The sequence below is a fragment of the Pelobates fuscus genome, chromosome 13 (genome assembly GCF_036172605.1).
Source record: "Pelobates fuscus isolate aPelFus1 chromosome 13, aPelFus1.pri, whole genome shotgun sequence".
NCBI classification, from domain to species: Eukaryota; Metazoa; Chordata; class Amphibia; order Anura; family Pelobatidae; genus Pelobates; species Pelobates fuscus.
In genome coordinates, this window is record NC_086329.1 from 44632444 (window position 1) to 44655999 (window position 23556).

The following is a 23556-nucleotide window of genomic DNA, read 5'->3' on the forward strand; positions in this document are numbered from 1 at the left end:
TAAACAATATACTAGTGATTTTTATTTAACTGTACAAAGCAGACTAATTCAGATCAGAACAGCTGAATAACTGGCCTTTTTTAGATTGAGTAGCTTCATGAAAGCCTATTACTGAAATACATCACAATTCCTATTTAAAGCCTTTCTGAACAACCCCACCATTCTACTTTACACACAGTGGATGTATATGCCTGGTTGCCATGGAAACATTGACATGTTAAGAGAACGATATATTGGTAACCATTCTACCTATCTGGCAATATTAATAGTTACCAAATTACAGCACTGTGTATAATTATTAATTGTTTATTGCATATCACAACTTCTCCATCAGTACCACCCCATCCCATTATAGAACAAAATCTGAATCTATCTGTGACAAAACGCCTTTTGTCTGTGGATGGTTAGGTGACAAGCAGCTCTTTTCCCATGGCTGTTGGAGGAGCCTGAGTGCCAGCCTCCTGCCTCATGACTATGGCCCTGGATTGTATGGCCCTTTACAAACCTTATTTGGGCTAATGGGTTTTTATTATGTTGCTGCGGGCCCTTTAAGAACTATGGGGAAGGATTGGTACTTGTTATATGGCACTTCGGATGCCGCCGAAGTGCCGAAGTTTGCCGAAATCGTCGAAGTGGCCGCCATTCGACAAAGGAACACGTGGCGGCAGCCATTTTAATTTAGTCGAACGCGGTCAGCGGTGTAAGCTAAAGAATCTATGGAACTAAAATCGGCTGCGCAAATATATGAACACCGCTGACCCGTACCGTCACCTCCACTTCGACACTTTGGTAAAAGTCAAAGTACGTTCGACCATTTGAACAGCCGGTTGCAATGTGCTATTTGCTGTAGGAAATTGACCGACCGCACAGCCCAAATCTATGGAACTGTTTTGGGCAGGGAAATGTGCTTGCGGTCGGTCATAAAGGACTTCCACTTAACTTTTTATGTACTGGGGGTATTTGTCTGATTTTTGGTTATGTCTGTATTTAAAGTATGCTGATTCCGAATATGTATGTTTTATGTGAATATGATGCATATTTTTAAAGTTATAGTATATGTAGAAAAAGTGTATTTTTCCTGATTGTGATAAATTACATTAACCCATTGTGTTCAGTAATTATATCACAGGCAGAGGGGAGGATTTTATGTGTTTGTGCTGGGTGTGTTTTATGTTTTACTGTACGGGATTGGTTACATGTTGTCCCTCCCTGTGAGATGTCCCCTTGCATGGGGACTTGCATAAAAGTCTGTGAGTGTTAATTAAAGTCAGATCATCTTGGACCTTCATGAAGTTTCGACTCATGTTTGGGGGATTGGAGAACTACACTCTGGGGATTGCTATAATCACTATACTCCCCAGGGTATAATCACTAAGCTCTGCTAAGAGCTGGTTCTTGTTCCTGCTCTCTGGAATTCGGAGAGGTTGACCTACTGGAAGCTGAACCCTGGTCTTGAGTCAAGAGTGGGTGGAGACGGCGAGACCCCAACCAAGCTGCGGTGGTTCGTGGGGTCTGCAGTGGTTATATGGTCTGGCGGAGTGCTTGGAGTCCTCGGGAAGCACTAGGAGCATCCATCAACGGACGGTATCCAGTCGGGGTGCCAGGTGATCCGTTACACTATCCATGTCTCAAACAGATGACAACCCACAGCCATAATTATATGGTACAAATTACAGTAATGACTATGCAGAGAAGGATTCTGGGTAATTGGGTATCTACATGCAGCGGAAAGACCTGATTTTCACATCACTTCCCAGAATCCACAAATGCCTGGTAGCAGCCATTGTCTTCCAGATGTGTGTTTCATTAGACATGGAGATTTGATTCTGTGACCAAAACCAGTATGTCCTCATCAAACCAGCTGGCCCAGTTCTTTATTTTTTTAGGATGGCAGATTAATGCTATAATTGAGGTGGTAGTTTGAGGATGACCTGGCAGGTCCAGAAATCAATGTGAAGTTTTGGCGATGACACTAGCACTAACCAGAAGAACTTGGAATCAGAGTTTGGGCCAATGCGTCCACTTTCAGAAATCTAATATATACTTGGCAACCTTCACTATGTAAGCACACGTTGCTTGGGTCTTAATTATATTTTATGAATGCAGCACCATTTCTGCAGAGTGTTATTTATCAGTACAGGAACATGGTCAAGTCAACAAGAGAATAATTATAATACTAGTCACATGCAGAGATTAGTCATAATACATGTATTTATACAATAACATAGCAAAGTTATTGAGAAATGCATTCTACGTTTCATGCCCCTAATTGGATACTGTGTTGTATTCATTCTGTTTGCTTTGTAGGGGGATGTATTTTGTGTGTTATGGTTTACTGGGCAGTTTAATTCAAGTCTCACGCCATATGTCTTTTCTCCAGAAGAAGCAGGTCAGCCAGACGAAGATCAGAGTAATATCGACTATCCTATTTATTGTGGCCGGGTGTTTGGTCTTCGTGACCATTCCAGCTGTTATCTTTAAACAGATAGAAGGTTGGACGGAGCTGGAATCCATTTACTTTGTTGTTGTTACTCTTTCAACTGTTGGCTTTGGTGACTTTGTGGCAGGTAAGTTGACTTTGGAGCTGTTAATTTACCTTATAAAAAATCCTATCATGCAAAATATAGTTTGGTATATTGCAGCATTTATTGAGTTTCACTGCTTTGTAATGTTGTAATGGCCATAGCTCAGCTCTCTAGTTTAAAATCAATTTAGGTTTTTAGTTCAGACTGCCAGTTGCTGTGTTACCCAAGTATTTTAGAGATCGCAATCAACATGTCTATGTATTTAGGACAGTGTCCACTGAAATGCACTAATTCGATAAGTAGCATTGGCCCTCGCTCACTGATTAAAGGGTTGCTCCAACCGAAAGACAGTGTTTTCATAAACATTGGTTTTGGTTAGTTTTCTGCTTTCTGAGGTTAGAGTAACCCCCCTCCCAAATATTAAATATCCAAAAAAATAAATAAAAATTACTAAAACTCATCTTTTTTCCTTCTCCAAGTCCAGGTTCACTTGTAGCCTGATCCTCCTTGCATGACATCACTCCCCCTCACCAAAGGGGGAAAGAGGGCTGGGAGCATGGACTAGGGGTAGGACAGAGAGGCATGGGGTGGGGCATTGTCGCTATAGCCTGCTACCATGAACACTTCAAATCAAGGAAAAACCCTTTCATTTTTTTTAGTGACATCAACAATAAAGACTGGAGAAGGAATTAAAAATCATAATATCTTATAAGCTAAAGTGCTACAGTAATTGCATATACTGACATATATACAACAAACCCAACAACAACAAAAGTTATTTTTTCACACTAGTTCTCCGGAAGGGTATAGCGTTCATCCTGCATTTGCCTTTGTGTACATTAAATTCTTACGGTAACCTGGGATTTTTATTCTGTCTTCTCTGTTTCCTTTTGTCCTGTTCCGACATTAAATATAAATGACTGTACTGAGCATCGCTTGCATGTTACATATCAATAGACCAAACATAGGTTTGACTCATTGTGGCTTTTGATTATTCATCAACATCAAACTTTATCATGAGTCAAACACCCATTTACCATTGAAAGGTTTGAAGTGTATATTGCAGATATAGCTATAATACAATGATTGAAAGGCTATTAGTGATGCAGTTAATGTCCATCTGAACCAATTCTTTTGACAGCACATCGAATAGTGGTACATGACCTCATCTTCTCATGAATTATACATGAACCTGTGATAGAATGGAGGAGGGGGCCTAATTGCTTTTGATTGTGTGTCTTTAATAATCAACTAGAAATTAAATATTTTCCTATTCCGTGATTTATTTATTTTTAAAAGCAAACATTCAATATATACAAACAGCTTGGCTTTTGTGTCTCCCGATAAGCGACTTAAGATTTCGCAAATGCCGTTTTCACTTGTAGTGTAGATTTATTTGTTAATGTGTCGTGGTCTCTGCTGATGTTGACTTTGCTAGAAACAAATGAAAAATCAAACTTCTTTATCTCTCAGAATGCAGAGAGCGGAGAGTAAAAATGCTGAGTAAATGGATAAACGCAAAAACAAAACAAAAATGTAAAGGAAAATTGCGCGAAATAAAGAAAATGTGTTCATTGTATAAATGATGCAATGGTTCCATAACTAAAAAATAAATAAAATCTACAAAATGCTGGATAAATTAGAAAATCAAAATATCTCATGTAGATATTAAACTGCATGAATACGTACCACACAACATTTCAAATGGAGAAATAGGGAAACTTTAATTTTAAGGGTGTGGTGAGGGGTGGGCTTCTGAGAAATTTTAGGTGTCTTATTAATAATTTAATGCAAATAAAATGCCATAGAGAATAAGAACAATATATTTCCAGAGACTGATTTCTAAACACATTTATTGTAGTTTAAAGACGCATTACTGTAAGTATTATAGCTGTGGAGCTCTGTTACACACTCGGGCACACCAACAAATGCAGCTCATAGAAAAGAGGGACAAATAGGTAGAAAAGATGGACAGAGTGATTTGGGCCCTAAATAGGGACTGTCCCTCCTACATAGAAATACTAGGGAGGTACGTAAATATAGAAGTATATTATTTGTAATTACAGAAGATGAGATCAGTGGGTCTTTGAAAATGGAAATACTCAATCAAGTTGCTGGGGCATACTATATCAATATATGTTCACTTTGCAATTTTCCTTCCTGTTTAATGAAATTTTTCTTTTTTAAATTCTTTGTTTGTTGTTCACAAGAAAACAAAAGCGCTTACAATGCCACGATAGCAAAAGCAAACACAAGAATATCAAACATAGAATTGCACATATATGGCATTGGAATAAAAGCTAGATTTTTAAGTGTAGAACAACATAGGACATCATAGATAAATGAGCTGGGCATTATTGACCCCATTTTTAAATACCAGAATATAGTATTCACAGCATTTAGTGGTAAAAATATACACAGGTCCAGATACTGAGTAATAGAAAGGCCTTTTCCTTTTTAAATTTATAGAGGTTTAACTTTTCTATTTTACGCAACATTTTTTTTCTACTTTTGAGATAAAGCAATCTATTGTCTTTGCGATCAGAACAACAATATCTAGTCTCCCGCTATAACTAGATTATTAATCTAACCTTTGCCCCAGCCAATATGTCATCCATATAGCTCAGAATTTCCTGCCTGTCTATCACCACCTGCATATAGCCACTGTCAGACATTTCTTTTGGTAGACAATAACATGCACACAATAACAGATATTAATGATGTCTCACTTTATGAATGCTGAAATGTAGCCTATAAAGCCCTACTTAGGTTCATCTTCACTCTAAAACCAGATTTCAATGAAAAGAGAAACGAATATTTCTGGCAGAACGCCACTCAGATCCTCTTCATCTAGTAGAGGAGCTATAAATGCAAGCCTTCTCTAATCATCTACACTGTACAAATGTGTTAGACATTGATCTATCTGTAAGGTGAACTGCGGCCTTCTGAGCACATTTTATAGCTATTGCTATACCGCGTTACAGGGGACTTAAACTCACATTAGGTACATTAAGAAAGGAAGCAGTCAGAAGCTAGATTGTCAGACATCGGAGAGACAACCCACCAGACATATATTAACTTTGGTCTTACTCCACTGAATTTCGGTGATCGGTTGAATTCCTCTAAAGTATGCTGTAGTGGTTATGGTGCCAGGAGTGCTCTAGTGACCTCAGCCCATTGTAAATATTCTAACGGTTTAAGAATGGTTTGGCTTCTTACCTCGGTCAGCCAGTTGCTGCTCCGCACCCCCATAACTTCAGACAGGGTTGTAGGAAGCGGCACCAAGCAGACCCCAAGTGATAAGTCAAACCATTTTAAAATGATTTGACTACTTACAATGGGGATGGGGATGGCAGTGTCCTGTAGTAAATACGATGCTTGGAGTGTTCCTTTAAATAGCAGCAAGCAGGTAGAAAACTCTGATATTGTTCTGTTCCTTTAAATGTTTTGAGTCCTTGTCTTTTTATATTCTTTGTCTGAAATTTATGTAAGTAGTAAACACTTTAGACCGCTTTTTTTTCTTCTTCTTTAAGTGGGAAAAAAACAATTGTGATTATCTCAAAAGCTTATTTGTGGGGCACAAATGCAAAATTACAATGGAAACCAAAGGGAAGTTCCGATGAATGCTCCAGTTTAAAAATGTTTTCCTAGAATTCTCATGTATTATTTTTAATAATTATTTTAATATGTTCAATATTTATCCTAAGATAAACATATTTTTCTGCTGAAATTTGTTTTTTGATCCTTTTAAACTAGGAAAATATACACAAGGAATACTCCGACATCTTCACACTAATTAGCTGTTCTCTCATATTATTTAATCTGCTTAAAATGAATTATTCTTATCCCAATTAGTCTGAGCAGCTACATATTAAATAAAGATATGTAGCACAATCAGTGCAGCAAGCAGCTCCCATACGTGTGCGTACCTAAGACCAAATCTATTACCTGGTAGCTGGTAATCCTATGATTAAACTCACCAACACAGACATCAGGAGGAAAAAGTTTGGTACCAAGAGTGGGTCCATTTGCTTGAACAGTCCACCTGTTTCCATGGTAACTTCCTCCACAGTTGGAACTTTACCCCAGAATTGTTCTGTGCACATAACCTATATTCTGTAACTGGGCAGCCAAGTGAGCACAGAATCAAGACATTATTAATTCTTCATTAAAAACACAAAATGATAGTGAAGTTTAAACCACATTGTGAAATTTAGATGGCTACTGATAACCCTATGAGACTGTAGGAGTTGAGGTTACAGCTAAGGGGTTAATATTTCAAAGCAATACACTGCACAAACATGACCACTTCTAATCACTAAAGTGGTTATGGTGCTTAGAGTGACCCTTTCATTACGCAAACATTTAAATTATATATATATATATATATATAATAAATATGTGTAATAAGAACTACATTTTTATTGATTTATGTGAGTTTACAATACTTTCATTTTGTGACAGATCATTGTAAACTATCATGCCTTTTTTTTTACATTTTTATTATTTTAGGAGGAAATTCGGACATTATTTACCGGGAGTGGTACAAACCGATGGTATGGTTCTGGATTTTGGTTGGCTTAGCATACTTTGCCGCAGTCCTGAGTATGATTGGTGATTGGCTTCGGGTGATATCCAAAAAAACAAAAGAAGAGGTATTGTTCTCATTTAAGAATTTTTTAAAAAAAATTTTTTACATTTTTTTTTTATTAATGATCAAGTATTTTAGCTAATGTTTTAATGTTTAATTCCAGGATGTCGTGGATAGTAGGAATTGCAGAAAAATGGCAATTGTTTGCAGATCTCTGGAATAATTTTGTACATTTCATCTTGATGTGTCCAATCTCTATGAAATTATCACTCCTTTGACAATTCTCCACCCAAATGTTTCAAATTAATTAAATAAAAAAATCAGAAGTGTACTAATGGGTGAAGTACAAAAATACCATTTGTTCTATAATACCATAAGAGCACAGTGTTGTTTAACGAGATTACATTTTTATTTAAAGGTCATTGCAGGTTTTAATTCAATTTGTTTATAGTCGTGGCTGCAGACATGCTTTTTAGTGATCTAGGTCTAGGAGACCGAAAGACAAGTTTGCTCACAATGCAACATCTGCCATGTATAAGTGTTGATCTAATGGTCTTATTTGCCCTTGTGTTAATTACAAGCCTTTCATAGGATCCCGGAGGGACCTGGGGTGGAGCTGCGTTAAATGCACATATGTTTTCATAATTGATTTCAAAGCGAAAAGAAAGTAGCGGCTGTCAATATCTATGGACTGCGTTAAAATGGAATAAAGACAGATGGCTTCGATATGAGTAATGAATCTGCAGAGAGGCCGGGCCCGGATGGCTGCAATCCCTTGGAATCAATGAGTTTTTATAATCACATTGTGCAGCAGAATCTCCATGCTGGACTGACCCTAACAGTTCTCTATAGTTAGATGTTGTGCATCCATAATGTAGCTCAAACATACCAAGAAGAACTAACAGATCTCTAGCTCTTTACAAGGGAAGGGAAACAATTGCCATTTCTGCTTTCTGATGTTTATCTCAAAGAGTCCACAATACACTTTAGACAGACTAGAGCTTTATCCCTTCATTCCTTCCCTATTTTACCTCCCCCTCCCTCTTTTTACCTTCTTATTTTCCCTCCATTTGATTTACCTTCTTCTTACCCCCTTCTCTTTTGCCATCCCTCCCTCGATTTACCTTCTTCTTACCCCCTTCTCTTTTGGCCTCCTTCCCTCCATCCCTCCCTCTTTTTACCTTCTTCTTACCCCCTTCTCTTTTGCCCTCCATCCCTCCCTCTTTTTACCTTCTTCTTACCCCTTCTCTTTTGCCCTCCCTCCAACACTCCCTCTTTAGACCTTCTTATTTTTCCCTCCCTCCTTCCCTCCATTTGTTTTACCTTCTTCGTTCCCCCTTCTCTTTTACCCTCTCTCCCTTCCTATTTTTTTAACTTTCTTCTTTCCCCTTTGCTTTTTCCTTCCCTTCTTCCTTCCCCCTTGTCTTTTTCCTCTCTTTCCATATCCATTTTTTTCCCTTTTCCATTATATTTATATTGCCATCCCATCCCTTCTCTTCCTCTCCCTTGCAATTGCTTTGCTTTTCTCATACCATTCCCTCATTTTGATCCCTTCCCTTCCACCACATTGTCTTTTCTTCCTCCTCCTTTTTTAGCCTAACTGTATGGCTTTAGTTTTACAATGATTGGAGGGCAACAGATATGACAGAGCTGCTATCTATGAACATCTAATAAACAAATCTGCATCAAACACAATAGGCATTACTACTATTTACTATATAAAAAGGTGCAGGTGTTACACAGCATTGGTCTTTTCAGGATGACGCTTGGTTTTTAATTTAATATTTGAATACCGACCTATTCTTTTAATGGAAAATTGTTTTACTCTATAAATTCTTCTGTTAATCTCCCACCATTAATGCTGAACAACAGAGATTAGCTGTGCTGATTTCCAAGTACAATGAATTCTATTTAAACCTTTTTGTAGCACTAGTTCTGTTATAGTGAATTGATTTTTTTTTCTCCCCGCGTTCTTTGTATGTCTTCCTCAATGCATTGTTCTAAAACCCATAATACAGGACAACGCAAATAACCACCAAAAATCCATATTGACTTTACACAGCTACAAGTGAGCTATAGAATATAATTGATTCATCAGCATTTCCAATACATATCAAAAGCTTGTGTGAAAATTATTCAGCTTTTGCGCACATAGATTCTTTATAAACATTTTTCTGTGTTATGACCACAAAAATGCACTAAAATATATTGATTTTAAAAAAAGAAAAAGCTAAAAATGAGCTGTGGGCAAAGTCATAGCAATATCCTTATTTACATATTTGTACTGAAGCTAATATACAAAACAAAATGGCACTCACAAAATGGCAGCCACAAAATGGCACCCACCCAGTGCTGTATGGTCCAGAGCAACGCCTCCACCAACAGCATACAGAATTGACAAAACACTCAGAGTGTGTTAGCGTTCCTTTATTCCATCCATTTCATCGTCAATGCTTCTTTCTCAAGTCATAAGTAAACTCTTCACACTTAAGGTACAATGAGTCATGTGACAGGAAGTGAATTACAAACCCGTCATGAACGACATAAGTACTCGTTGGCAATGGTTTTTTTATTTTCTGCCTCTTGGCTATGCACCTTTTCTTTTATACATAATACTCAGTATTTCACATTTTATTTTGTAATAAGTTAAGAGGATTTAATTTTCTTATTATTTTTGTGCTTATGGAATCTGGCATTGGTTTCTAACTCACTTCCTGTCACATGCAGTCTTGTACTAATAAAGCTTGAGGTTTTACCGATGTGGGAATCTTGAGAAGGAATAGTAGGAGTTAAAACATCGTTCTAAACTGGTAAAATATAGATACTGTAACACGACTTTTGAGTGCCTTGTATATCTTGTATTTGCGTCAATGCTATCAAAATGGTAAATGAAGGTGGGAATGCTGAAAAGTAGAAAAATAATTACTGAACTAATCTCTAACACAAAGTCACATTTTAAAAGAGCACAGCGCATTGTATTTTTAGAAAAAAAATGGGGAAGGAACAGCGCTACAGTACTGATCACACGGGGAGATAAAGCTGCACGCCTGAAGAGAAGGGTAACCCTCAGACCCTTCAGAAAATGGAGAGAACAAAAGACAACAAATACAGGGTACGCTAAGTAGAAGAATAATTGTTCTACTTAGCGCACATTGTATTTTTAGTGTGAGATGGGTGAAAATGCATAAATAGCTATCCATCCATCATCATCATCATCATGAGAATGGTGCTGCCCAAAGACGGTCTGCCCTAAGAATTGGCAGGTCAGCAGGGCAAGCATGCATGCAAAGGTGTCTGCCAATCAAGCAGCCCAGCCCACAAAGTGCAGACCATGCAGTGAGTTCTGTTTCATAGCTCTCTGCAGGGTCCATTTAATGATGCACTGATGCTATGCTTTTTGTAGACAGTTCCCTGATGTCCCCTGGGTTCAAAGTCAAGACAGTGGGACAGGACTGTCCTAAAAAAAATCAGGACAGTTGGGAGGCCAGAATTTATGTGTATGTATATGTGCGTGTATATAATGTCTGCATTAATGAAGTGCACTGATAGCTAGATATTTAATTACTTTACAGAAACTGGGTAACTGTTGTAGACCTGTTTCATATACAGTACACCTAATTCTTTCATTGTTAGTTATATGATTCAGGACCCCGGACAGCAGAGCAGCTTTCAGTAATTGGTGTGACTACTACCAGGGGTGATTTCAGCAGCTGAACTGAAAACAAACCTTCAAGTTAGCTGTTTTCAGTCTGTTTTTTTCTATTTATTTTTTTTACCTGAAACAGAAAATTTGCTTTAAATTGCCAACAACTCACTTTTTAGTGAATAATCCTGTAACGGTGAGCTTAATATCCTCCTCAATTACAAAATAGCAAAGCATCTTGTGTTCGCCTGGGCAAACTCTGGTCATGCAGACTTTTGCTTCTGTATAAGTGCACACCGGTATATTAAAAAATGTTGAGTACATGAAACATGATTGTGCCCAGAATTATAAAGCAAATAATGAAATGTTGCAAAAATGAAACTATATCAAGCTTATTCACGAAATTAAGAATTGTTGGGAATTCAAATTTTCTGTAAAGATTAACAAATCTAACATTTCTTGTCTTTGAAAGTCACATGGAATTCCAATAATTCTCACTGTCCTGAATGTCTTTACGATCAAAGTATGCATGTGCGCCAATGGGTAAAAATACATTTTGTCAAGTCCACTTGTTTGACATTGGGATTAAAGGTCACATCGATTTTTGTGCCAAAGAGTGATTTATTTTGTGCTTGACTCTATACTTTGACTATAATTCTGTAAACTCAATTATTTCTAACAGTGTTTCAGAATCTTGGAGGACTTTAACAATCTACTGATTATAAGATTTATTACATAATTCCAATTTAACACATCAGTGTACCACGGTTTCTTACTTTATACTTGGATATGTGCCGTACTTTGGGAGTGTGGTGTTTTTTTTATGATGTCTTGTACATTATTTAATGAAACATAAAGCAATGCATTGTAAAACTTGTAAAGATCCATCAGGATGTAAGAAGTGTGAATAATTTAGCATTAATAAGTACCGTTTATTTCCATCAATCAATGACTGTATTTTGACCAATGATATTCTTATTGTTTAGGTTGGAGAAATTAAAGCTCATGCGGCAGAGTGGAAAGCCAATGTACAAGCAGAATTCAGAGAGACGCGGAGGCGGCTCAGTGTTGAAATCCATGACAAGCTTCAGAGAGCAGCCACCATGAGGAGCATGGAACGCAGGAGGCTTGGCCTAGACCAGAGGGCCCACTCATTAGACATGCTATCCCCCGAAAAGCGCTCTGTATTTTCAGAACTGGAGACAGGACGCTTCAAGGCCTCATCTCAAGAAAGTATAAACAACAGGCCCAACAATCTCAGACTTAAAGGTGTTGAGCAGTTTAATTTACATGGACAGGGGGTTTCAGAAGATAACATTATCAACAAGTTTGGGTCAAATTCATCTAAGCTTACAAAAAGGAAAAACAGGGACTTGAAAAAGAACCTTCCAGAGGATGTACGGAAGATCTACGAGAACTTCCGTAAGTATTCTGTTGACGAAGAAAAAAAAGAAGACGAGGCTGACAACATTTCCAATTCTGACACGGCGACTCTGTCCGACTTCATTCACCACTCTGTGATGGAGAATGGCTCCGTACCCACCGAAACCAAAGATGAGGAACATGAGAACAAAGCTCTACTTGAAGAGAGAAACTAAAAGGGCAAATTTAAAGATCATTGCTCTGTCGTGGCACGGCCAAACTCTGGGCTGCAGAATTGTGAAGAATATGGACATTTTACTTCCAATTCAGAGCCCAGAATTCGTCTGTACTCTGCCTGAGCAGTAACCTTTAACCCCTTCTGTGCTGGAGGGGTGTGCAATTCAGCGAATTGCCTTCCCCTCCAGCACAGAAGGGGTTAAATATTGTCCTGTCTGAAAATCTGTGTTGCTTATTTAATTCAGGGGTGGGGGGAGGGGCAAGCTTTGTCTTTCTAGCTTTTGGTGGAGTGCAACTCCTTACATCATCGTAGCATGTCCGGCGTTGTAGACTATCAACTGCTAGAAAATCGCCTTCCATCCAAACCAACTGAGAAAAATAGTTGCTTCTTTTTCTTAAACACGTTATTGAGACATGTGCCTTATACAGACTCTCAAATTATTTAGGATTCTGTAGACTACATTGATGAAAATTACTGTGCCATAAATGACTGCCAAAAAAAGTATGGAATATAGCCTAACAGCAGCAGAGAAGAAGTACATGAGTGGGAGAAATTCATGGCCGTTAAAACGTTTATGGAAGATACACTGGTGAATACATAGTGAAAGACCACTGAGATATTTAAAACGGCAGCATGGTTCACTCTGATTTAAACAGGGTAGAATTTATTAGAAGGTTGGAATAAATGAATATGCATTTTGTGGCACATGGGTAAAAACAAAAAAACTAAAAAATATTTTAATGGAATTTATCATCTTTCTAACCTCCATATTTAGCCAGGTGTAACCCTGGCTGTAACAGAATCCGTGCACACCACACAATAAATGTGGATCAGCTTTTAAACCTTTAAGAGCCGTGTGGGAATAGAACCAATGAATATACTAAACAGAGACCATGTGACTATGATTTAAATTTGAAGATGGAGGCTCTCCTAAGTGCTGGAAAGATGTCATTTTACAAAGAATGGTCATGCGTGTTATTTATTTATTACTTTTTTTCTTTTTAAGTATCTTCTAGACACTTTATATTGCTGAAAAAAAAATTCAGTTATCAATGCTGTAACAAAGAGAAACGAGCAAGAATCTCGCATGTGCTTTGAAAACAAATGACTCTATTATTTCGATAAATTATTGAAATAGACCCAAAACATTGTGATCATTCGATGTCCATGTATGATTCTCAGGGCTATGGGTCCCTTCCATAAAACAAAGGATTCGATGGTCACTGTATTGTCCCTCTCACGTAACTATAACACACCACAAATTAAGGGTCCAAGAATCGTCTGTAGCGTGAGTTTAATGTCTAACAGTTTACTGCTTTGTGCCATTTAATTTTGTACTTTTATTACAAAATATTTTGGATATTTCATTTTGAGGTTTTTTTTTTCTATTTGCCCATTTATTTTAAGAGCCAATATTTAGTAAACAAGCAGACAGCAAAAACAGGAAGCGGCTTGTATTCATGACATGCATCACAAAATGGCGTCATCTCATGTCTTCATTACATCATATGTATAGCACAACTGGTCTCTGTTATTATTATTTTTGGTAAGCGGGAGGTTTAATGTTTTAAAGGAACTTTAATGAATTACTGAAACAAATGTCCATTTGCAAATTAAGGTTGTAAACTCTGTTCTGACTGTCTATTAAGTTCTATGATTCCAATGATATTGTAGACTAATGCCTTTTCTCCTTTGCTGAAGTCATGGTGCCAGTCTGCTGCCTTTTATTGTAATGTGACACTTTAAAAGGAAATGAATTAACTACTTACAAAACCCCAACATATAATACATTTAGGCAAACTATAATGAAAACATGCTTTGGATATGTTGTAGAACATGCAAAGTTGTATTTCCATAGATATTTAATTTAAATGATATCAAGGTTATATTCCCTCCTGTTTTAATGGCATTATTAAACACAAAATGAGAGGGGACCTGGCATGCCCCAAACAACATGTGGTCATTAGATTGAGCATAATATTCTATCTATACAATGTGCTCAGAGTTTTGCTAGCAAATGTATAGTTTAGGAGAAAAACCTATTTAATAGCATGTTTTCTCCCAGCTCTCAGTCAATACCTCGGTGTCCACAGGAGGTCCCTCTGCTCTCCACCCATAGCAACCACAGCACATGCGCTGGAGTTGCTATGGAAACTCCCTAACCGACACTCTAGCACTGGCTAGGGGGTATACTAACGGAGTGAAATAACGTCACTCTGTTCCGACTCCGGCGCGCTGCAAATGAAGCCAGCATGCCGGCGCCGCTGAGGAGATTTGCCCTGCTTGGGGATGCGCCCCAAGCGGGCCAAATCAAAGAAGAGTCCATGCGGAGCGAATGAAGGCCGGAGGTGGGTGTTACATGAAGAGATCCTTTCATAATTTTCATTTATTTAGTTTTTACATCATTTAAAAAAAAATATCTATTTCTTTTTAAAACTTGATGAGAGATTTATGTTAAAGACATTGGTTTCAGATGACTGTTTTCCTTTAAGCAGGGTTCATCAGGTTGTGCCAGTGTTCCGAACAGTGGACTGTAGAATACTCAGGGAACACAACAGCTCAAAGTAGAAGAAGGAGGTTTAATTAGTGTCATAAAACCAAATATTACTTGCGCTACTTGGCTGTGACTATAAGAATGCAATAAAGTAACACTTATTAGAATATCCTAAAAACAATCAACAATTTTTTTATGACAATTTACCTTTAAAGATCATAATTTACCTTTAAAGAGTGTAATATTCAGAAAAAAAATATTTCTTTGTTATAAGTAAAACAACTTATACCTCCTGTTGTGCAAGTTTAACAAAGGCTTTAGGAAAGGTGGGAATGACAGAATCCAACCTACATTGTCTACTGGAATCATAGAGTTTGGCTGTAATGATTAGAAGCATTCAATAGATTAAATATGCAATATATGTTGCATTAATTCATTAGCGTTCCTTTAAGACTTTCATCTAGAAAAAAAGAATACTCTCTCCAAGCAATATTAAATCCCAATATCAAAAATCTAATGTTTATTACAAGAGAGGTGTGAAGAAGAACCACACAACTGATTTATTCAGGAGAGTCTCCTAATTGCTAAAACTGGATTCAAAGCATTTTGTGCATGAGCAACGTTTTCCAATTTGTAAGTTAAAGGGACACTATAGTTCCCCTGACCACTTCGGCTCAAGTCCCTCTAGGGTTAACCCTGCCTGCTGTAAACATAGCAGTTTCAGAGAAACTGCCGCACATGCACGCTCCGCTGACGTCAGACGGGGGAGCTGACGTCGGCGTGGGAGGAGAGGTAAGGGAGCCTGGCGGTAGAATAAGGTGAGTGGGACTCTGAAGGGGTGGGGGCATGCTCAGGGTACTTTAGTGTCAGGAAAACCGATTTGTTTTCCTGACACTATAGTGATCCTTTAATAGATACCCAACTGAAAACAAAAATGGATTTATATTCCATTGGAGATGTTGCCAGTCTGCCGTCAGTAGAGAATACCTTTCTGGGGGTATACTAATGTAATGTGATTATGGCAGAGGTGCTAAATAAGACTGGTGGCGGTAGTGTTGGGGAAGGAGGAAAGGGGGGGGGGAGCAGGGAGGGTGGCTATGTCTCAGGTGAGGTTTTAGTGAAGAGTCCTAAATCAGCAGAAACATTTTACTGGTTCCAACAGTGATTGCTCATAATAGTTCTTAATATACAACTCCCACTGTAAGAGGAAAATGGTGACTCTGCTTTACATAGAACATTTTGATTTAATATTTAAAAATGAATAAAATGTATAGTTAACTAATAAAATCCTTTCATCGAGTTATGAAAATAAATAGATTTTTGTAAATGAAGTACATGTAAAAAAAAAAAAAAATTGAAAAACTCATCCGTACTATACTTTTAGTATATAACAAGATCCTTCAGCCATATACATGCACCTTGGGTCAGACAGTGTTTGAAAACCAACAGTTAGTCTCTATGGTCTTTCCTCATTCTGTGCAGGGACTGAAGCATGGAAGATCATAGAGACTAATTGTCAGTTTCAAACACTATCTAACCCAAGGTGCAAGGAGTATTATTTGAAAGTAATTGTTTTGAGGGTAACAGTTGTATTTAGTACTAAGAGTTGCTTGCTGAGCATATCTCAGTCACAAACGGTTGTCATTATTACTCTACATATTGCATATCATTTTCTTGGATACCGAGATTGGACACATTTTCATGCAAATCATGTCATCTCTTGTTATTGCAAACTATGACCTCATAAAAACTCTCCAGTGCTTGTTCTTGAAGATGTAAATTCAAAAATGAATTAGTGTTAAGCTCCTCCTTTGGTAATTTATTTTTGCGTCATTCCAGAAATTCATACAAAAAAAGTATATTATTCACTACATTTGTCCATTATTTGGTGATGCCAAGTCGCAGGTCATGATTGTATCAACAGAAGACATACATAAGGTTTATGAATACCGCTTAAGGTGCAAATTCCTTTAAAATGACATATTGTATATCATCATGTATAACATAATTTCATCATTACTATAAACCCAGATTGATCAGTCCGTGACAGGAGGAGTCTCTTCACCAAGCCAAATAATATAGCTATGCAAAAAACCTGAGAAACCCATGAAAAGGGTGAGATCTCAATATTTCACTATTTAATAAGAATGTCTACCTTTCACTGAGTCTATATTAAAAAAAAATACTCTAATCACCATGACCAGTACATAATGCTGTAGTGGTTATGGTGCCAAAAGTCCCAGCCACTGATTGGTGGTTAGATTTGGTGTGCTAATGCAGAAGTATGCACTTCTACTTTTGCATATCCCTGTAGAGCGTTGCATATGATTGTGGCGGTCTGTAGTGTTTATCGTGCTTAGAGTATAACTTTAACTTCAGTGATGGCTTAGATGGGGAGCTATATTCAGGAAAAACACAGCAAAATGTGGGCAACTATAGTTGATTTGGGGAAAAAAAAAATCTCAAGCTAGCTTAGCCTAAATATAATAATTTGGATTTCATTTCACTACCATTTGGCGTTAAAAGGACACTATAGTCACCCAGACCACTTCAGCTCAATGAAGTGGTCTGGGTGCAATGTCTCTCAGGTTTTAACCCTTCACATGTAAACATAGTTTCAGAGAAGAACCCGGCGCTGGATTAAGGTAAACTGCTGAAGGGATTTTAACCCCCCAAGGATTGAGGGTCCCCCAAGGATTATATAGTGTCAGGAAAACGGGTTTGTTTTCCTGACACTATAGTGATCCTTTAAGTAAGTATAAATCTCTTTATCACCGTACAATATTTGTTAAGAAAAGTCCCATATTAGAAGACCTTACAGTGTTTCTTTGCTAAATTGGGAATTTTGGGGAATTTATAAAATTTAGAAGAAGCTTAAATGGAAACCATCGGAAAAAAAAATAACCACTTTATTTTTTTTATTTTTTTTACTGTATTCTGTAGACTATGAAGTAAAACAAAAACAAAATTGGACAAAATCAATGTTCAATATCTAACTATTTTGGCTTTCTGTTTAGCCACTTTTAGAGGCTTGGTTAGAGCTGTGGCAAGATTTTTGTTGTGAAGTTACTTAGAGTGACCCTTTAAATAAATTGGGAAAATTCTCTAACTCTGCTCTGTTTATAATGTTGCCGTTTTAGTCTAAATTTTACAATTCCTATGTCAATTCTCTACAATTTTCGATTAATGAATAACCCCTATGAGCTAAATATTCCCACCTTGTGGCATCTCTCCAATTTGAATATACATAAATAGACCCCAGCTTTAGATATCCATTTCCACTGTTCCCATCATGACCATAATTTAGCTCAAAAGTTTTCCTGATCTTTTTAGAGTCACCAACAGTAGTAGTATTTTAGAACAACCACAATCACAATCCCTGCCTTGATCTGTTTAGCAGATCAACTTCAAAAGAGACAACTCTCTTGCTTAGAGGACCACATTTCATGCACAAGATTTAAAGGATTGGCTCTATAACAATGTTTCCTCAAGACCCACCAACAGTCCAAATGTTGTCAGTATCTCCACTGGAATAAAACAGCAAATACGTCAATCATGGATTGTTGGTGGGCCATGAGTACCAGTTTGGGAACCATTGCTCTATACAATTCCAGTAGAAGCCATGCCTAAAATCAGTTTATTCTTAAGTGTGTGCATATTTAAGGAAGTGTTGGCCACCTTTGATCATCTGGATGTCTGTAAACTACACTTCACATGCTATTCAGTCAGCCTAATTGGAGCTCTAGGAATTCAACTAACAGGAAGTTGTACAAACAATGTTATGTTCATGAACAGGTGTGGAAAATGTTGTTCACAGACATTTGGATTGTGCAGCAAAGCCATCACTGGACTAGAGGTTTCTATGCTGTAAAGCCAGTCTTGCACACCTGTAATAATCCAACATCCCATTATTTTAGTAAAATATACATGGAAAGAGATCCTAAAAAATGATCTAGAGTTCCACATGACCAACATTAGTTTAACGAAACTGAAAGCCCAGCCATTCAATGATTTGTTCTAATGTCTAGATGACTTCATTTTTTTTCCATCTGATAATTATAAATATACAATATTATCTTTTGATCACAGTTCACACTGGAAGTGGTTCCACCATCTAATGACCTAATCCATTGGACTTTTGTTGTAGTTTTATTTATAATTTATCTCACTGCTATACATATGGAAATTGATTTAGTGGCTCCGACACATTATCATCAAATTTAATAGAATGACCGGACATTGTTTAATTGGAGATAGTTATAAAAAGAAAAAAAAATGCATCCTACAAGGAAATTAAGCACATTGATGGTCTATTTTTAAATATATATTCCCCCCCAAAACACTTACAAGTTATTTTCTAGGTGTCTTGTCTCCTGGATAATTTATTCTGGTAGACCGTTAACCTACTGTTTGGAATCCTGACAGTCAGAAGAAGTAATTTTTTATGTTTTTAATACAATTAAGAAAAAAGATAAAGTGACTTATGTGCATCAGAAACTTTGCAACTGGATCTTTCATGGAATGTTTCCATTAAGTATTAATTCATTTCTCAATATTCATGACATAATACTCAACAATTTCATGAAAGCTGGGACGAAAAAAATGTTGTAAAATGTTTCTTTTTTAAATTAACGGATGGGTGTTTTGTGAAGTTGGCAGGTGATTGGCAAAATCTAGTTCAAAATAAGAGTTTAAAAGAAATTACAAACTCTGCAAACTCAGTACAACTATTGTGGGCTACATTTTTCAACCAAAAGTATAGCACAACTCGCATTTTTTTTAGGTTAAAACAAATCATTCAATAGCTCTTGACAATAGTTGTAAACACAGCTATAGATAGCCAGCTATCTAACAACTTGACCAGTTGAGCCAATCTATTTGATAGTGTAATTAGATTGGTGAGTTGGACCACTGAGATCTGAATTGTTGGCCCTGGCGTATTTAATAAAATGTAGGATCGAACAGAACACCACTCCCCAGGTCCCCATCCTTTATATGGAATTATCGGAGGCAAAACAACTATGCAAAAACTGCACCTTGTATTTGTTTGATGTGTACCTATATTCCGTGTATATCTCTGTTTTTGGATGAAAGACACGTGATGCGTTAAAAAAAGAGTGACGGTTGATTCTCTGGTCCTTTTCTCTGTCAAATTACGGTGATGTTTATTGAGATATATTGAACACTAGGGACTTTTTGGCTTGTCAAGTGTTAATAATCTCCATCAAGTCTTAATTATTAGGAGATCGTCTATTACTTTTTAAATGAGTCATGTTGGCTTTTCACTTTTCTCAATGAACTCGGAACTTTTGAAGTCCACAGTGAATGTCCATGTTTTGGTCTAGAAAAACCAAATTTGGCTTTATTCTACATGGCTACTTTCCAACTGTCTGTTTGGAGTTTTATGCATTTCTCGCAGGACATTGACCACATTTATGTGATTTGTATAATCCAACCGCTTTCTGGGGGACCCTGCAGAAACCTTCTACCTGTTCTTAAGTGGTTGTAGCTCTATGGAGAGATGTGGCTCTCTGATCTTGACTTAATGATAATAATGTCTGTTAAATATGTTTATTTTTTTTCTGTTCATCTGTTAAATAGGATTTATTGTACTTTGAAGACAAGGACATTGAACATAGACGCACTGTACAAAAGGCTGCATTGCACTAATTCGCTCACAATGCGCTCATGAAAGGGGCGCCCCATTTGCAGTGTAGTGTTGACTATGTATCACATGATGTATGCAAGGTTATAATACAGTACAATGTAATGATACTGAAGTCAGTGTTTTCTGTTATTTTTACAATGATTGATACATAACATAAATGTGAACGCTTTATCACTAACTCTTATAGGGGCTGGAACTCAACACATCACAATCAACTATGCTCAGAAGTATATTTTCTGTTTGTGGTTTACATCTTAAAGGTTCATGGAGAATGTCAACCTCTAAAACAGCAGTTGGCAACCTTTGGCACTGCAGATGTTATGGACTACATCTCCCCTGATGCTTTGCTAGCATTACGGCTGTAAGAGAATTATGGGAGATGTAGTCCACAATGTCTGGAATGCAGGTTACGTACACCTGCTCTAAAATAATGGCATATTTGACATTTGGGCTACAGTCATGCAGGTGTTCACATTGAAAAGGTAAAGGAGAGGGATGAACATCGTTAAGGGGAATTGTGAAAGATTCATAATCCATTGTCTAAATATGTTATTATTTATTCAGAGGGAAGACAAATTATTCAGTCTAGAGGCAGCTCTACTGCTGTCCAATATTTATTCCCTAATTTACTTCTTGTTGATAAGGCACTGGACCAATGAATAATGAATAAGAATCCTGGCCATACATATATTTGTGGTCGGAAACATATTAGTAATATATGTAAATCGGGTTAATGCAAAGTTGGTTGGGATGTGCAGTAACCAACGTACAGGTAGACCTGTAGTAAAAGAGGGCAAAAATGTACCAAAGAAGAACACATTTTATTGCATCAAATTTACAATGCCAAATTTTTAAAAGCTTTCCTCATTTCTTTCTCGGGATGAGGTATACAACGATTGTAGACTGAGAATTTCCATCTGCCCAATCTTTTAATGATATGCACTGGAGTGTCAGTGCTGGAAGTGGCGGAAGCTGCCCCTATTCTAAATGATGAATGACTCAAAAATGATGCCAGGTTGAAACCCAATCTTAGGAGTAGTGTTCTGATGTAGAATATGAATTTAGCAGTAGTCAGAGGGATTCCTTGCAGTGAGAGTAGTGGTGCATTGTGTGTGACATGACTAAGTGTGGGTAAGTAAGAGTTGAGTATTTTAACTGGGTACCACTTGTTCTCAGTGGGATAAAGTGGTATAGCGGATGGATGAGTAGTTTGGTTTGTTTTAGAGGTTTGTAGAGAAAGTATATAGTGATCATGCTGTTTAGCGAGATCTGATATTTTTAAGCTAGAGATGATGACTGTCTGTCTAGCTACTGTAAACTCTCATGGTTTCAAAAAACTGTAGAATGCTATATAAATACATGTTTTAATTACTTGATTTGCGGGAATGTCGACTGGTCGTGTTTCCAGTAAATCAGAGAGGAATCGGAATGCCGGACCATCAATCAGTAACCTAGATGAAGAAGGGGGTCTATCTGTTTTATTAATACCCCGTAATATGCTTTTAATTGTATAGGACATGAGAAAAGGTGTGTGATTAGGATAAGTGGTGAGTATGTGATGTTGAACCCCCGTGAGATAAAGATTGATTGTGTTGTGTGCTAATTTAAGGTGAAGGTGGCAAAAAGAAGAAAAAGCTACCATGGATTCTATGGAGAAATACTCCTGGATGTGAAATTCCATGGCAAACCTATGATAAACTTTTAGAGCCCTATCATAAGCTGCCTATGTGTTATCAGAGAGTGCAAAACGTGATAGTGACCAGGCGTGAGACAGAAGACTGGCTAGTACATCACAAGCTCTTGGAATAGTGGGGTTCTGGACAGGAGCCGGTCTGCTGTGGGGTGAAGCTAAAACAAACACCTTGTTGATGTTTTCGCATGTTGCAACGTTGCCACAGAGACATTTAATAGCCTCCCCTGTCCAAATATGACCCCAAGTGTGCGCTGCTGCCATTATGCGGTAGAATTTGAACAGGGCGGAGGTCTCCCTGAAGGCTGTCAAATAGAGGGTCTTAGTAGGCCAAGAGTCTCTGAACCAAAGATTTCCAAAAATAGCGGCAAACCCTGAATGGGCTGCTGTATCAGTCATGATAAGGGGCGATGACTGTGAAAGCGGTGGAATAAACAAAGAAATATCATTCCAAAAAAGAGAAAATGTTGCCACATGCGTAAATCAGCTATGGCAGGGGGGTCGAGGAGAACGGTCGCATCATCAGATAAGCCGGGTAGGACACAAAGAAGTCTGGAAATGAACACCCTTCCATGCGGGCTGATTCGCATGGCAATCTAAGTGATCCCAGTAAAGCTCCCTACGAGTATACAAGCCAGCCCTCAAGAAATGGTCCATCTCCTCTCTGATGCGTACCAGTTTCTCATCTGGGAGGCTTGCCTGAAAAGCGACCGTGTCCAAGGTGATGACCAGGAACACCAAACTAGTGGAGTGGCCAAGAGTGTTATAAGGTGAAATAGGGATAGCTAATGTGGTGAAATAATTAGTAGTGCTGAAAATAAGTGTCTGTGTACCAGTTTTTTACCGGGAGAAAGTCGTTGAGGTAGTGAATCACCGTGGAACATCGCATGACATTAAGGAGCATCCAACAGAGTGTTTCTGCAAAGATATCAAACAGTTTTGGACTGCTCCTGGAACCAACAGTAAGTCTAGTGTAAAGGTAATAATTGTCCCTCCACACCGTGAATGTGCCATAAGGACGGGTAAATTGGTAATAGCTTGAAAGCGTTAGAGATGTCAGTTTTGCCAAGTCAAAGGCGTCTACCCACGTGTAAAATGGCCTGTATGGCGTTGTCGACAGTGGTGTAATGGAGGGAGAATTCTTCAGCAGGGATGAGAGAGTTTATGCTTGGTGTGTGTGTGAAGAATGAGGAGGCGAAAGATCAATGATAAGCCTTTTTTTGATTTGAACATTTCTGAGACACAACACCGATGAGATTCATGCGGCATTACTGAAAAGGTGGATGAGAGAACGGGCCTAATACAAAACCTAGATGGACTTCTTTGTCCAGTAGAGTATCTACTG

At 37.7% G+C, this 23556-nt stretch overlaps 1 protein-coding gene across 4 annotated transcripts in view; it reads left to right on the forward strand.

Moving 5' to 3' along the window:
* The window catches only part of KCNK10 (potassium two pore domain channel subfamily K member 10), a 75839-nt gene extending 61213 nt beyond the window's left edge, over positions 1-14626 (forward strand). For all 4 annotated transcript variants that reach the window (XM_063439551.1, XM_063439549.1, XM_063439550.1 and 1 more), the window contains exons 5-7: positions 2381-2567; positions 7038-7180; positions 11746-14626. In XM_063439551.1, coding sequence (XP_063295621.1) covers positions 2381-2567; positions 7038-7180; positions 11746-12357 — 942 coding nt within the window. In that variant the 3' untranslated portion in view covers positions 12358-14626. The remainder of the gene's footprint in view (positions 1-2380; positions 2568-7037; positions 7181-11745) is intronic.
* The last annotated feature ends 8930 nt before the right edge of the window (positions 14627-23556 follow it).